The sequence below is a fragment of the Rosa rugosa genome, chromosome 5, assembly GCF_958449725.1.
Source record: "Rosa rugosa chromosome 5, drRosRugo1.1, whole genome shotgun sequence".
Taxonomy (NCBI): Eukaryota; Viridiplantae; Streptophyta; class Magnoliopsida; order Rosales; family Rosaceae; genus Rosa; species Rosa rugosa.
This window is the reverse complement of record NC_084824.1, coordinates 12,743,209-12,755,924: the sequence shown is the minus strand read 5'-3', so window position 1 is coordinate 12,755,924 and position 12,716 is coordinate 12,743,209. Positions and strand designations below refer to the sequence as shown.

The 12,716-nt window shown below is 36.0% G+C and overlaps 2 protein-coding genes across 5 annotated transcripts; one reads left to right on the top strand and one right to left on the bottom strand.

The window, feature by feature from the left end:
• Positions 1 to 1,087: 1,087 nt before the first annotated feature.
• Positions 1,088 to 4,126, bottom strand: LOC133712157 (uncharacterized). The gene is made up of 3 exons (XM_062138241.1): positions 4,007 to 4,126; positions 3,553 to 3,850; positions 1,088 to 2,923 (listed from the first exon to the last, which is right to left on the bottom strand). Exons 2-3 carry the CDS (start codon positions 3,604 to 3,606, stop codon positions 1,367 to 1,369), a joined length of 1,611 nt encoding a protein of 536 aa, XP_061994225.1. The 5' UTR covers positions 3,607 to 3,850; positions 4,007 to 4,126; the 3' UTR covers positions 1,088 to 1,366.
• Positions 4,127 to 9,701: 5,575 nt separating this feature from the next.
• On the top strand, positions 9,702 to 11,771 carry LOC133709823 (transcription factor HY5-like). Of its 4 annotated transcripts, none has more exons than XM_062135720.1 (4): positions 9,702 to 10,164; positions 10,334 to 10,520; positions 11,171 to 11,330; positions 11,442 to 11,771. In XM_062135720.1, the coding sequence occupies exons 1-4, from the start codon at positions 10,032 to 10,034 to the stop codon at positions 11,508 to 11,510; spliced, it is 549 nt and encodes a 182-aa protein (XP_061991704.1). In that variant the 5' UTR covers positions 9,702 to 10,031; the 3' UTR covers positions 11,511 to 11,771. The 4 variants fall into 4 exon arrangements, with proteins under 4 accessions (XP_061991704.1, XP_061991701.1, XP_061991703.1 ...); XM_062135717.1 differs by having other exon boundaries at positions 9,724 to 10,164; positions 10,268 to 10,520; XM_062135719.1 differs by having other exon boundaries at positions 9,741 to 10,164; positions 10,331 to 10,520.
• The last annotated feature ends 945 nt before the right edge of the window (positions 11,772 to 12,716 follow it).

Below are 12,716 nucleotides of genomic sequence, written 5' to 3'. Positions count from 1 at the left end.
TGAATAACTATGCACCGATTGGTCTATCATCTAGGGCTGGCTTTCCACGGTGAGATGACAAAAAGAGAGAGATGGAGAGATTAGGTATCAAAATTCTTAGTTGAGAGAGAGACAGAGAGCCTATTTATTGAGTAAATATTTTTTGTTTCTCTCGTTCTGGTTTTGTAGACTAAGAAAATCTACACTTCTCTTCAAAATAAAATAATCTATTTTTCTAATTTTTTTTCTTTCTTTCAAAAGATCAATTCCCTTGGGCAAGTACTAGGCAAATTCAAAAACAATCTAAATTAGCTATATTATGCTACTATAATTTTGTTCGAATTTTTTTTGGGTTGAAAAAAAATCATCTGTTATGCAGTTCACTAAGAAGTACAAGAACGATTTACGTTCAGTAAGAAGTGCAAGAACAACTTACCCATAAGGGTCATCAGAAAGAAATGTTATCGAGAGTACATTACAAAAAAACATTCCTAGCACACCCATCTTTTAAGACTAAGCTCAAAACAAAGAAAACAAATAGTCATGAATGAAAATAAAAGATTTCAAAATGAACTTTTATGATTTTTTTTTGCAATCTCCTTGCTTAAAAAAAAAAAAAAAAAGGTATGATCATCGTTCTGTTTTCTATCTGATAATTTACGTCTGCATAGCAATAAGACAAAAGAAATGAACTTTCTTTATAGAGCTAAAATCATTTTACCTCTTTAAACTTTACACCTAAAATCATTTTTGCCCCCGAACTTCTAATTTGATCATATGTGCTCTTGTATTCTCCAGTTTGATCGATTATAACCATTTCTTAACTAATTCATCAATTTCTTCATATTATAGTTACCACTCAAACTAGTTTTTGACCTTCAATCAATCAATAAACACACCATTTACATGGCTAAGGCTAAACTAGACCTTGAGTACGTGGACGTGAATAGTCACCAGTTTATAAAGAAATTGATAAATTAGTTTACATATGGGTATGATTGATCGTATTGGAGAGTGTAATAGTCTATGTGATCAAATTAAAAGATAGACAACACAAACGATTTTAGATGTAAAGTTCAAGGAGTAAAATGAATTTAACCCTTCTTTATATCATGGGGTAATATTACAGTTTCATGCAACCGACTATAACTTAAAATGAAACAGAAGAACAAAACAATTCAGTACAAAATACAATGTCAATTACATTTCAGACACATATTACTCACCAAAACAAACAGAAGTAGTTACTGTTTGCCCCTGAAAGGCTGAAATGAAAGAAGTAAACAAAATCTTGCAAAATCCCACACAAAACAAAAAAAAAAGCATGGTCCTTGCCCTCCTGTATATACCAAATGAGGCACACCAATTCAATCGACCACCGAAAGAACTATTTCACATTTTCATGATCTCCTTTGATTTCAGGTGAAAGGACTTTTGAGCTGGGAGATCTCCCAATTATAGCTTTCTTCACCTTCACTAAAGATTGCTTCACCTTTGAAATTATATTGTTACCTGATTGCTTCTGTGCTGGTTTAACTGAAACATCTTGTGCTTGGTCTTTGGATGTTTGAGTCTCATGATCACCATCTTTGCATGACTCAAGAGTTGGGGGTACATCAGTTTTGGACTTGTTTTTCTCTTCTTCTCCATTCACCTTAATGTCCTTATACTCATCTTCTTTGACTAAACCCTCAACCAAATCTCTATCACTCTTCTGCTCCCCCGCTACTGATTTTTCAATAACTTGATCTGTAGCATTTTTGAGTTCATTAGTACCATCCTCAGTTTTCTTTGCTTCATTTTCAAATGATGCTTCTTCAGTTTTCTCATCACTCTCTTTAGTTGCTTGTGCTACTTTCACACACTCTTCTTCCTTCTCAGCAGCTTTTTCACTCTGCATTGTCTCGTCCTTAATATTATCAACCACACCTGCTTCTTTCTCGACCGTTTGAGCTTCCTTGTTCGTTGTTAACTCACAAGCAGTCTTGCCCTCATCGGCAGTAGTCCCCTTCTCACCCTGAACATTTTCTTCAAGCTTGACTATTTCACTTGATGGATTAGACTCAAAAGCTTCAATTTTGGGCGTGGAATCTCTCTGTTCTTCAATAGCTGGTGTCTCCTCTTGTTTATTCTCATCTGCTTCAATGGCTTGTGTCTTCTCTGATTCTTTCTCAACTGCTTCAATTGCTATTTTCTCCACTGCTTTATCCTCACATGCTTCAGTAGCTTGTGTTTCTGGTTCATTTTCAACTGCTTCACTTGCTATTTTCTCCGCTGCTTTATCCTCACATACTGCAGTAGCTAGTATTTCTGATTCTTTCTCAACTGCTTCAATTGCTATGTTCTTCTCTTCTTTTTTCTCACATGCTTCACTAGCTTGTATTTCTGGCTCATTTTCAACAGCTTCAATTGCTACTTCCTCTACAGGTGTGTTGTCTGCTTCTTTGTCAACCGCTTCAATTGCTATTTCCTCCACTGGTTTATTCTTGTCATCTTCAATAGTTTCTGTCTTCTCTGGTTCATTCTCAACTACTGCTTCGGTAGTCTGTGCCTTCGCTGCTTCTTCATTCTCAATTGCTTCAATAGTTTGTGTCTTCTCCAGCTCCTTCTCAACTGCTTCAACTGCTATTTTCTCCTCATTTTCAACTGCTTCAACTGATGGTTTCTCTCCCTCAATTTTAACTGCTTCAATTGGTTGACACTGATGATCAGCTTTGACATTTTGGACTGGAACATGATCAGCCTTCTCAACCTCAGCAACCACAGGAGGCTCGACCTGGTTGACCACCGGTGTTTCTTCAGATCTAGTGATAGAAGTCTCTGAACCTTCAGACTTTTCTGCTTCACAATTATCCTTTTCGTGCTTTTCAGCATCATTCTTGGATGGTGGAGTACCACCTTGTTCAACTGCATGTGTTTCTTCCTTTACTATTTTCTCATGTTGCTGCCATAATACAAAATCTTATCAGCTGCAAGTACTATCCATGACAAACCAATTCTGAAGCATTATAAGAAGTAAAAACAACATTGACAAATCAGGAACACCTGCTTCTACAGCCTTATGAGTTCTGAAGGCCAAAGCATAGTGATGAAGTAATGAATCAAAACCTATTTTCTAGTACCAAACACATTGTTAGCAGTTGAACCATCAAACATTTATATTATTACAGAATCTGACTTCATTAGATGAATAATTGAATGTGTAGCAGCATAACATACTAAGCTAGCTAGTTAGAACCTAGTAACTATATTATCATCATACATGAACATATGACAAGCAGTACTAGGTTTTGCAAATTTCAAACAGCCTTTTAGCCAAAATTCTAGATGTTCTAAGCAAGTAATAAAGCTTGAACCAGTACGTTGCAAGTAAAACTATTGACAGTTTGAACATTTATACAATTATACTTCATTCCACTAGTAAAATTGATATATACAATTATACATTACATAAAGAGGTTAAAATGAACTACTAGATGAGATGCTGTACAGAGTCTCTAACCAAAACTAAGAAAGAGCAACATATACAACATAATCAAAGCTGTCGAAATCATATTAGGCCGTGTTAATTACCTGATTATCTTTAGCAGTGGGGACAGATACTACATTAGTAGTCTCAGTAGACATGGCTATGTAATGAGATGTGAATCAAGAAGAAGAGAAGAAGAAACAGAGAGGCAAATAGAAAAGAGTGAAGAAGGATAAAGAGCACGTAGCCTCCTATATATCCCAATACAAAAGCAGCGGTACTAGACAGAAGGGTGGTCACATGAGCTGGTTAAGGCGTGTATGTCATGCAAGGGAATATATATAATTATGGGATAATTACGATATCAATTTCAGAAGACAACTCACTCCTCCAGCCAGGCACCTGAAATATATTAAATAACACGTGAACTTCACAATATATACATAGGGGCACGCACAAAGCCCCAACAAGATTTCATCTTTACAGATGCTACTATTGTGTAAATAGGTAAAAATTAAAACTAGAAGATATATGTATACATCTTATGTCTTTTGGTACCTTTATCCTTCTTTTGCAGACTGTTCGGGTATGGAGAATGATGGTGGACAAACCCTTGGCATCCGGAAGTGAAGCGTTGGCTAATGTTACTTCCTCTGCAACTTGGGGGTCAGCAGCCATGGCGGCTGGTCTCTTGGAGGCAGTGCTTTGAGATTCTAGATCTAGGTTTTTTTTTTTTTGTTGGGCTTTTGGGCTTCGGTGTGTTATTTTCTGTTGGATGTAGGTTAATTAAGCTTTTGTCTATTGGGCTTCTGGGTCTAGGACATTTGCTTCCTTTATGTACATCTACTTCTACATTTGTAGTTGTTTTGTTAATGAATGAACTATTTGACCAAAAAAAAAAGATATATGTATACAACTTGGCCGGCGTGTTTTATAGTACTCCGCAAGCATTGACTAATTAACAGCTCATATTTTCAGAGTTTCAGTACTTTGGAACGCTGTAAAATTTTCTTATGTGTCAGTTTAGCTTACACAGACCAAATCTATCGAGCACGCACTCCTACCTGGCCTACTCGATCCGGACAGAGTGTTGGTTTTGACCAGAAAGTTATAGAAGTGCAAATTTGGAAAGAAGATTTAAGAAAAAAAAGGTGTAGTCTTTGGCATGTTAACACAAAAAGGGATCACGACACCCCTCCACTTAATGATTGTTTTCTACCCATCCCAAAGAATAATCAAATCCAAAGTGATAAATATATGATAAAGTAGTCTCATTTGGAAGTTTAGAACTGATCAAAGCAACCAATAACATTATTCTTATACATGCCACAGAGAATTTGATGTTGCTCATTGACTTGACAGAGCATAAACAGGTAGACTAATAAACAGACTGTGAGGTATGCATGATCAATTTTTTGTAGTCTAAACAATTTTGGGCAGTCATGGTTGATGACATAAGTGTCTTAACATCTTCTATAACTATAAATTTATGACAGATAACCAGAACAAAAGCAGATATGGAGATTGCAGAAACTTGGTGAACACATTATTGCTTGGGGTGGTGGAGGAAAGATGTGTGAGGACTGAGGAGAGTGGTGGCCTAGACAGAAAGAAAGATAGCCAATAACCCCACGTTGTTAACCGACCCAAGGGCATGTGAAGAGGCAGAGCCACCCTACCTTTTGTTGAACTTCTCAAGGAAATTGAAATGGACCACTCTCTGCTCCTTTTATCTGATATATAATCACATTATAATCACCCAGATAGAAATCCAAGTGGTTAAGCTAGTCTGCAGATGGAATATGTCCTAGTTTAGACTAAAGACTTGGCTTGATGAGGGCGGTTTTCAAAAGAACGCATGCTAGTATGCTACCTTGATTTGCTTGTCAAAATGTGAGAACAGTGGGAACACTCTTATTCTAGGCAATTCATCCAACATGTTTCAATCATAGTAAAGAAAAAGAAAAACAGAGGATATGAATCGAACTGTCACTAGATGCATGAATGATGTTAAATTTGAAATATATGTACATACCATGAAGCAATACCATACTTGAACCTTCAAAATTTAAGAGTTCACATCTTTTATTTTCCCGACTTTAGACGGGGAAAGTGAAAGTCCATATATATTTGAGTGAGAGCATAGCTAGACATGTCAAAATACAACCCTTTTTCTTTTAACATAGAAAATTCTCTCTTCCCTTTTTCAAAGAACTTGTATCATACGTTGTCAGGTCTAAGTATGAGATGTTAGTCATGTTACAGATTTTTTTTGACCTTGGATGTTCTTTTTAAAACCAAAATTAATGTTTGAAAAAGTGGAGCCAGCAAATTGAGTCCAATATTTGAAGAAAAATGAACCCGTAAAATTTGGAAGTCATGTGAAAAATGATACCGTATATACCTGAAGCACTCTGGGGGCTCGATCCTCAGAGGCGACCAGCCGCACGACTTGAACTCTGAGAACGTTTCATGACATCCATGGCATCTGCACTCCAGATGCTTGGGTGATCTAGTAGAATACATAATTCTACTACATTTCGAGACAATGATGATTCATAGACACCGAGCATTTTGCCTGAGGAGGAAAATGAATGTGAGAGAATGATCGGTTTTCTTGAATTGATGGATCTCTGCCGATCACCAGTGTCTTTTGAAAGCCTGTAGGATGGCAAATAGAAGGACTTCTCCTTCTCCTTCTCATTCTCAAAATGGATACTGGGTAACAACAAAATTGTTTCATACATACTACAACGTTACACACACATATACACACACACTTATCTTTCTATACATTTATTCCTTAGAAGATGTTTATTCTTTTCCGGTGTCAAGAAAATAAAAGAACAGTGCCTTTTTCTAATGGCAAGCCAGACAAATACACGTTTTACAAGTGAAAGAATTATTTTTTAATCACCCCTATAATCAAGTCTCACACAAAAGCGACGAGTCTCGTTCAGCTTTGATACACAGTGCAAGTGTGCAACAGAAAAGGAATGGTCCGCTATCACTGGTATATGGGAGTGATCTTGTTCTTAGTTACCCTGAGCGATAACAAAAGCGTTGTATTATGAAAAAATTAGATATAAACCCAAATTTCTAAAGAGATATTGGGAAAAAGTGAAAAATCCACACATATTTTTCTATCAATCTACACCCAATCCATGTAGGCAACTTTTCTTGTAGAGTGTTGATGTATAATCAATATTTTTTTTGTGTTTTTTTATTTGCCTGATTTATCTTTGGACAACTTTTTTTTTTTTTTTGAGAGGTTGGGCAACCTTCCTTGTAGAGTGTTGATGTATAATTATAGCATATTACATTATGGCTTAAATCATGCATCAAATTTTCATTGATGATATATATATATAACGCCATTATACTAGTTCAGTTCTATAGATTATAAGAAAGAAGTTCAAATTTGTTATTGTGAACTTATGTATCACCTATCACCTATGCATTCGTGACCATATTATCTTTCTAATCTTTGGCTTTCGAAAGTATGGTATCTACTCATAAGGTATGTTATTTATGAGATTTAGTTTTCAAATCTTTTCATTTGTCATCATTGTGCCCTAAATTTTCTTATGGTAAAGTATCTTGTTCTAGGTATATTGTCATACCTAGAACAAGATACTTTTCTTTTCTTTGAACTTTTCCTTTTGCATATTGTCATATTAATTTGATGATTATTGTTCATTCTCAATTGTTACCTAATAGATAGGAATATGCATATAGGGATAAGTTAGATATTTTCAACCTAAGAAATATGGTCAACTCGCAATGATAGAATACCTAAGAAAGAGGTTGATGTGAAAAATGATTCGAATAAGTAGGTTGAAATGAAAATTCCTAGAAGTGAGGTTAACTAAACACACACGTCTAATCTTTAGGTTGTAATAAAAAAAAACTATTAGTTAGGTTAAAAACTTAAACCTCTACCTTTAAGTCAGGTTGCAAGTAAATGGATGAAAGACAGAAATAGAAACCACAAAATCTCAAAATCTATTAGCTAGGTTAAAAAAAATAAAAAATAAAATAATAATAAAACAACCTATTAGCTAGCTAGGTTAAAAACTCAAACATCTACCTTTAAGCACTACTAGACAGAAATATATCAATGACGTTTGAAAAACGTCATAGAATCCATTTTATGGCGTTTTTAAACGCCATCCCCAGACGCCGTAGAAACCGATGCCGTCTTTTCCTAGATAAATTAATGACGTTTCAAAAACGTCATTAAAAAGAATTCAATGACGTTTTAAAAACGCCATTAAAAAAGTTTCAACGACGTTTGATAAACGTCATTAAAAATCATGACGTTTTGAAAACGTCATTAAAATACTTTCAATGACGTTTCAGAAATGCCATTGAATTAAATTTAATGACGTTTTTCAAACGCCATGGAATTTTTTTCAGTTTTTTTAAAAAAAAAATTATATTTATTGATTTTCTGATTAAATGCAGAAAATCAATTATCCGATTAGCAAAAAATATTACACCTCACAAATAACAAAACTCTATTACTTGGGATGTGTGAAACTTAAAGTTAAAGTTAATTGGGTGGGAGCGAGAGAGAGAGAGAGAACGAGAAGAAAATAGAAGAAAAATAAAATTAAAGTTAATTGGGATGTGTGAAACTGAACAGAAAAATAGGCTAGGCGCGGGCGGGCAAATTGAAAAAATTAAAGTTTCTTAAGTATGACGTTTACAAACGCCATGGATTTCGCCTATAATTATGGCGTCTAACAGACGCCGTCTATTTTTTTTTGATGGCATTTATAAAACGTCATGGTATTTAAAATTTTTTATGGCGTTTCAAAAGTGTCATAAATTTTTCACTATCAAATTATTCATGGCGTTTTAACCTGAAAACGTCATTAAAATACTTTTTAATGACGTTTTTGCTAAAATGCCATAAAAAAAATGTCATTAAAGCCTATATATGTAGTAGTGAAGTCAACTTGCAAGTAAATAGATGGAAAACAGAAATAGAAAACACAAAATCTGCCTTTCAAATAGAAAGTTTAAATTCCACATTCATTTAAATCTATAAAATCTTTGAATTCAAAAAACATAAATATGTAAGAAAAGATCCATAATTCTAGCAATTTTCCTTCTACTCATCATTATTGCTAGAATAATGGGACCAATAAAAAATTTATGATTACGAGGACGTTAATTTTGCTAATTAACTAATATTTATCAGATTTAAATAGTGGCAATATGTGTAATTTTTAAGAAAAAGAAAGATAATATTTTATCCTAGTTGGCAATAATTGGGTGTAGGTTGAAAAAAAAAAAAATAGGTGGATTTTTTCCATTAACTTTTCTAGAAATTGGGTTTATAATGAATTTCCCCTATCATCATTAGCAGTGACCCATTTTTTATGTACTACTTCAACAATCTTCAGTTCTTCACTTCAACAAGATGTCAAGATGCAACCTATTTCACCAACCATCATTTAGTTGAGTTAGATCAATCATGATCCCTTTCGATTAGGATTTTACCTCGAGTGTTGTTTTCTTCACCTAGCTTCTGACTCCACCTATATCGAATCTCTTCGATCAATAAATTGTTTTTAGTCTTTGACCCAGACACCTAGTTAGAAATTTTCTTTGAATTGGTTCCATATGTGAAAGTTTTGAATTGGCACCGAGATCATTTACCCGCCTTGATACCAATCATTGTGTTACGGAATCATCTTGTGAGGGTAACAGATTTATCCGAAAAAGGCTTGGCATTCGGTGTACTATATATGAAGTATGAACAATGATCCACCTACTTACATTTTGAATACTGTTGTGTATATTTTTCAATGCACAACTTCTCTTTATCCTTACATGGAGCCACATAACCCAATATGACACTCTCTAAGAACTTTTGTACTTCTGTAGCGAACAATAACCACGTACAAAAGTGGTAGCTGAAAATAGTGATGTAGATTACACTTACCACCTGATGGGCTGTAGCAATTCATCACATTTTTTTTTTTGGCAAAGAAAGTTTTGGTTATAAGAGGCTTTTCTCCCCAATTAAGGCCCCCCGTTGAACTGCTCTAAGCTAGGCCCGCGATATAAGACCGGGATTGCTTCACTCTGCTGGTCACCCGGTTACCTACCAATAGGGACTTTCGAGATTTTTAAGATTTGAATTTGGGTGGAGTTCCACTCAAACCCAGACGTTGCCAATCTTAATTGCGAACCCCTATTGGCAGCAATTCCTCATTCTAACCTCTTCTTTTTTTGGGTTCCCATATTAATGGGCATTGTTTTGTTACTCGCAAATTAAATTTTCTCTCGGACAGTGGGAAAAATGGTTGGCTGTGTGTCGTTTGGGGGAAAAGTCTCGGGCGGCTGTTTATACATCAACGTGTTCCTTCTCAAACCAAAGCTTTGCTAGCTCATCCCCTTCGTACGTTCATCTCCCTCAAAAACAATCCCCAACACACACCATTCCCAACTCAATTAACCAGACCAGTTGCAACGTCACTCCCACCATTAATTAATAACTCATAAAAACCCATATCATCAAGCTAGCTTGAGAGAGAGCTCGAGAGAGAGAACCAGTACTGCCACTACAATGTCTTCTAGTTTGGAGAATCAGCACCAAGCCGGGTCTTCTTCGTCTTCATGGAGAAGGTTCAATGCCAACAACTCTTCTAGCTCCCCTCACTCTCTCCAAGATCATCAAAGTAACACGAAGCATAAACTAGGTTAGTTTTGCAGATCCTAATTCCGTTGTAGTTTCTTAAATTTCTGAGTTGGGGGTTTTAAATGTATGTACAATACTCGATGTCTCATCTTATGTCTTATTAGACGTTGATTCATTTTGGTCATGGGATGATGATGATGATGATGATGATGGTAATGTTAATCCAGAAGATAGCGACGAAGATATGTTCACCGTTCCGGACGTCGAGGTTACACCGCCTGATGATAATCCCATTAGCACCTCTACAGTCACCAACAATAATGCCACTAGCAAGAACAACCCTGGGGAAATTGGCCTTTCGGGCAAACGCCGCAGAGGGCGAAACCCCGTAGATAAGGAGTATCGAAGACTCAAAAGGTACTATGAGACCGATAGTACTACTAATCGTCTTTTATTTTTGCACAATTAATTTCTTTTATGTATTGTTAGACTACGACATTATGTGCTAGACAATTGGGCAAGGGAACATTACCCTCGTCCAATTTGGTGCATATATAGGCATCGGAGAAGTTATAGAGTAGGCTTTTGTATTTGATTGAATTCCTAATAATCAGCAGAACAAAATCGCTAAAATAAAACCAATGCATTGCATAATTGTCACCCAAGTGGAGATGATGAGTTGTTCAATTGTCTCTTTGTTTTACCTTAATTGTCAGATCATTTACAATATATATTTGTCCCTAATTTTGATGTCACCTGGAATTTTTGTTCGCTATCTGGTTGCCATTTTGTTATAGCTATCTGCATTGCAATTATCATAATGTTAAATGTTCACAGCTAGACCTAGATACTTGGAAGGGGTATAGGTTAGCTATATGGGCAAATATTGACCAAAATCTCAATTATATCTCTACTAGCTACTTCTCAATGGTTTTAGGTTCTCATATTATCAGTTGAAAGATGTAGTGTCATAAGATTGCAGCTTGACATGTACTTTCCAACAAAATTAGTATCCGGTTCCAACTAACAGTACTGATCAAGAACTCTCGTACAATGCCCTAAACTAGCAGATTGCTAAGGAACAGAGTGTCTGCTCAACAAGCCCGTGAAAGGAAAAAGGTTTACGTCAATGACCTGGAATTAAGAGCCAAGGAGTTGGAGGATGCCAATTCTAACTTGGAAGAAAAGATCTCGACCCTCGTTAACGAAAACACCATGCTTCGAAAGGTGATGATCGATAAGCTTTCTAGAACTTTTAATCATCAGTAATTCAGTACTACGTACTGCAAGCTGCTTGTAAAGGTTTGTTAACATTTGAAATCATTCTGTATCATGCAGGTTCTCATGAATACAAGGCCAAAAGTGGACGAAAGCATAGAGCAAAAGCAGGATCGATCGGTTAAGTAAGAGCTCAGAAGCATAAATGAGGTGTTTGGTTTAGGATTTTAGGTCAATATATATATTAGACAATATAGAGACCCTTTAGGACGAATTGTGAATTTGCTAGGGCCTTCAATTCCTTCAACTGCATATGGTAGTTTTTCATCAGTTTGTATTTTGTGTATGAAGACTCAACTGGCTAGTGTGCTGTAATAATATATGGTCCGATATGTTTGCTTATGGTGGAGACCTTCTTATTTCTAATGAATTTTCATATCCTTCTATATATATGTACTTCTTTTGACAATTAATTAGACAAAAAAGTGATTGTGGGACTGAGGTTAGGTCATCTTGATTCTCGAGGAATCTGAAGGGTCTTGAGGACTCCGCAACTCTTTCGATCGAGTTGCTCGATTTCTCATGACTCAACCTCTTCTGTTTGTTGCTACCCATCCTTACTGGGTGGGTGAGCCTTCAAAGTTCAAACCCAAGGGTCATGGGTTCGTGTACTTCACCAAGTAAGCTTCACTCATGCAACTAATTACTTTAAAGCTTCTCCAGTTACCTATAGACATTCGTTCTGTAGATAACATATCAGCTTGATCCCCTCTGTGCCTTGAGGAAGATAAAACAGCGAATCAGTTTATATTAAATCTGATCATTCGGTCTGATACTATGAGACTTTCTATTTTCAATGAAATTCCAATCTCTCCTAATTCCATTTTACTAACTTGGTTCGATCAATTTCTTCAATGTTAGGCTTAAATCAAAAGCAATAATATTTCCTTATCTCATGATTTATATTACTATGAGTGTGGAAACTAACCCTCAAGTGACTGATGCATGGTTATAATTCATTAATTTGGACGGAGTACAATGGAACTGATGAAAAATACGAGGGATTAGATGGCGAAGTGTTGCGCAGGGGGTCAAAATCCGGTGGGGTTTGGGACTAGTGCACATGTTCGCTGTCTTGTGGGTGAGGGTGTCGCGGTGGGGCTCAAGTGAAACATATCAAGCTCAAGGGAAACACCAAGTGGGGAAATAACACACAAGGGTCTAGCAAGAGGCCTAGGAGTCAAACCTAACATATCAACCACAGAACTAGATATGAAAGAGTGGGACGCTCCCGTATCAAATAACACCCTAGCAAAGAAATCAAATAAGGATAAGGTACCTTCCACTCCGGTATTCTGCTGACTAATAGCAAACACCCTAGCCTACCCCTGAGGC